The sequence below is a fragment of the Seriola dumerili genome, unplaced genomic scaffold, assembly GCF_002260705.1.
Source record: "Seriola dumerili isolate Sdu_G_001 unplaced genomic scaffold, Sdu_1.0 BDQW01000567.1, whole genome shotgun sequence".
NCBI classification, from domain to species: domain Eukaryota; kingdom Metazoa; phylum Chordata; class Actinopteri; order Carangiformes; family Carangidae; genus Seriola; species Seriola dumerili.
The window spans coordinates 194618-197111 of NW_019174822.1; the positions used below are offsets into that span (position 1 = coordinate 194618).

The 2494-nt window shown below is 39.2% G+C and overlaps 1 protein-coding gene across 4 annotated transcripts in view; it reads right to left on the minus strand.

Annotated features, from left to right (window-relative positions):
• Positions 1-1852, minus strand: part of LOC111236142 (cip1-interacting zinc finger protein-like) — an 8026-nt gene extending 6174 nt beyond the window's left edge. For 2 of the 4 annotated variants that reach the window (XM_022764762.1, XM_022764765.1), the window contains exons 1-4: positions 1770-1843; positions 1128-1207; positions 532-619; positions 290-441 (exon numbers count right to left, since the gene is read on the minus strand). In XM_022764762.1, coding sequence (XP_022620483.1) covers positions 290-441; positions 532-619; positions 1128-1156 — 269 coding nt within the window. In that variant the 5' untranslated portion in view covers positions 1157-1207; positions 1770-1843. Of the gene's footprint in view, positions 1-289; positions 442-531; positions 620-1127; positions 1208-1765 lie in introns of all 4 variants that reach the window. The other 2 variants (XM_022764763.1, XM_022764764.1) reach the window with 2 other exon arrangements.
• Positions 1853-2494: the final 642 nt, after the last annotated feature.

Sequence of the window (2494 nt, forward strand, 5' to 3'; positions counted from 1 at the left end):
TCTTTTAAATTAAATTTTTTCATTTTAATTTTTTTATTTATTCATTTAAATAAATTTTTTCTTTTTTTTTTTTTATTAATTTTTTTATGAGCTCATTGTAACAACATTGTTTCTCACATGATTTTCATTCTGTTCTGACGACGGCAGCTCCAAAAAATAAATAAACAACATAAATAACTCATTAACAACAATTTCAAAAATAATTAAAAACAATTAACATTATCACCACAATTATGCGTTTTAAACAAGATGTAGATTAGGACAAAACTAAAACGAGTCTCTGACTGACCCGTCCAGTCTCGCCCTCTTCGTCTCTCCTGAACCTCCGTCAGGTCCTGGGTCTCCATGCGCATCTCCTCTCTCTTCTTCTGTGGTGCTGGAGCTGCAGAACTGCCGACCGTCAGTTCCTGTCACTGAGCCCGACCACTTCCTGCCCGCCACCTGACAAAAAAGAGAGAAAAAAAAAGGTGAAACATATGGTTGACAGCAGAGGGGCAGCAGCAGGATGGGGGGTGTCTCTAGTTCATCTACCTGGTGAGGTGAGGGCTGTCTCCTCTGTACGGGGACAACTGGGAATCGAACCTGCGCCACACTGTGACCTGCTGCAGGTAGGACACACCTGCAGGGAGAGCAGAGCCGAGCACTGAGGACCAGACTGGACCAGGTCTAGTGAGGTCCAGTTGATCTGGTCCAGTTCAGGTCCAGGTACAGAGAGTTTACTGTAGACCTGGTCTGATGTGGTCTGGATCGAAGAAACAAAGTCTGTTTACACTGTTTTGTGAATAAAATCACCAGTAACTAACCACAATAATAACCAGTAACTAACCACAATAATAACCGGTAACTAGACAAAATAATAACCAGTAACCAACCACGATAATAACCGGTAACTAGACACAATAATAACCAGTAACCAACCACGACAATAACAAGTAACTAACCAGAATAGCAACCGGTAACTAGACACAATAATAACAAGTAACTAACCACAATAATAACAAGTAACTAACCACAATAATAACCAGTAACTAACCACAATAATAACCAGTAACTAACCACGATAATAACAAGTAACTAACCAAAATAGTAACCGGTAACTAGACACAATAATAACCAGTTCTTCTCACCTGTCAGCCCTCCGCTGCTGTTTGACCATGATGAAGGCTGGTACCCGTTGACCTTTGACTTCTGTGCACCAACACAGACCCTAAAGAGGGTGAAAAAATGTGCTTGATCATTTCCTCTGTGATAGTGACGTAAAAGTCATAAAAGTAAAAGTAATAAATTATTCCTTTAGTTTGAACAAACAGTCGTCCTAATCCAGACTTTAATAACAGTTACTGTTACAAACATACAACCTAAAAACCCGCCACTTCCTTTATAAACGCGTGTAGAGAACTCCGTTAAGATATAACGAGATTTTAGTGCAGTCATCTGATTGGTTCTTTGCTGAGGCTCAGACATGACTTTCTCCTCTTTCGTGAATTAAACCCCACAAAACTGTTTCACGCTGTTTGACACCTAAGCCGAATTTAATACTGGTACTTGTAGACTCCTAAAATTATTTAGTTTGTGTTACATAAAGAGGTTTTCTGTGTTGATACTCAAACAAACTTTAAATGCGCAGATTTTTAATACAGATCTCGCATGTCCCGTGTTTAGGTAACGTTAGCAGGACAAAGCGGCTCGTCTTCTCTCTCCCGGCTCTTCGGCAGATACTACAGACAGAGCTGCTGTTGGAGTAACGATATAAAACTGAACTTACTTACAGTTTAATTTAGCTCATCTTACCGCTCAGCAGAAGCTAAAGCTAACTCGGCTACATGTAAACACTCACTGATCTCGCTGTTTGTCTCTCAGCTGCTCCATCGCCCCCTGCCGGCCGGGAGGAGGACCTGCGGTCATGGGAGGAACTGCAACTTCTTATTTTTAACAGAAAATAATGTGTGTATGTTTATATACATACATAATAATTTATATGCAGTACTACAGCAACATCTGTCACGAGGGAGAAATCATTTATTTATTTTATTTATTTCATGTGTGAACTGAAACGGAAATTTCCAGCTTTAACAAGGGGTAAATGAACAAAAGTAAACGTTATGATGATGTAAAATAATATGTCACTCTAATGAGATAAACTGGATGAAGTCAAAGGTGAAACTTGAGAAAGTTAAATCACCTAAATCCAAATTGTGCTGAAGTTTTTTTGCCTCGAAATTTCCACTTTTTCGTTCTTTTGTTTTTAGAGCGAGCTCACGTGTCCAGGATGTGATGTAACGTGACGGATCAATTTGTTTGGTATTGATCCTATTGACATATGTATTAAATATGCTGTACTCCTCTGAGCTTTTTCTCCTGTTCAGCTGTTTCATGTTTTGTGTGTTTTATTGTTATTGTAACGGATGATTTAACTTTTTCAATCCACCCTGTGTGTCCTGGTCTGTACTGGACTCATTCCGCCTGGACAAAACTCCTGATTGTAGTATTTCAT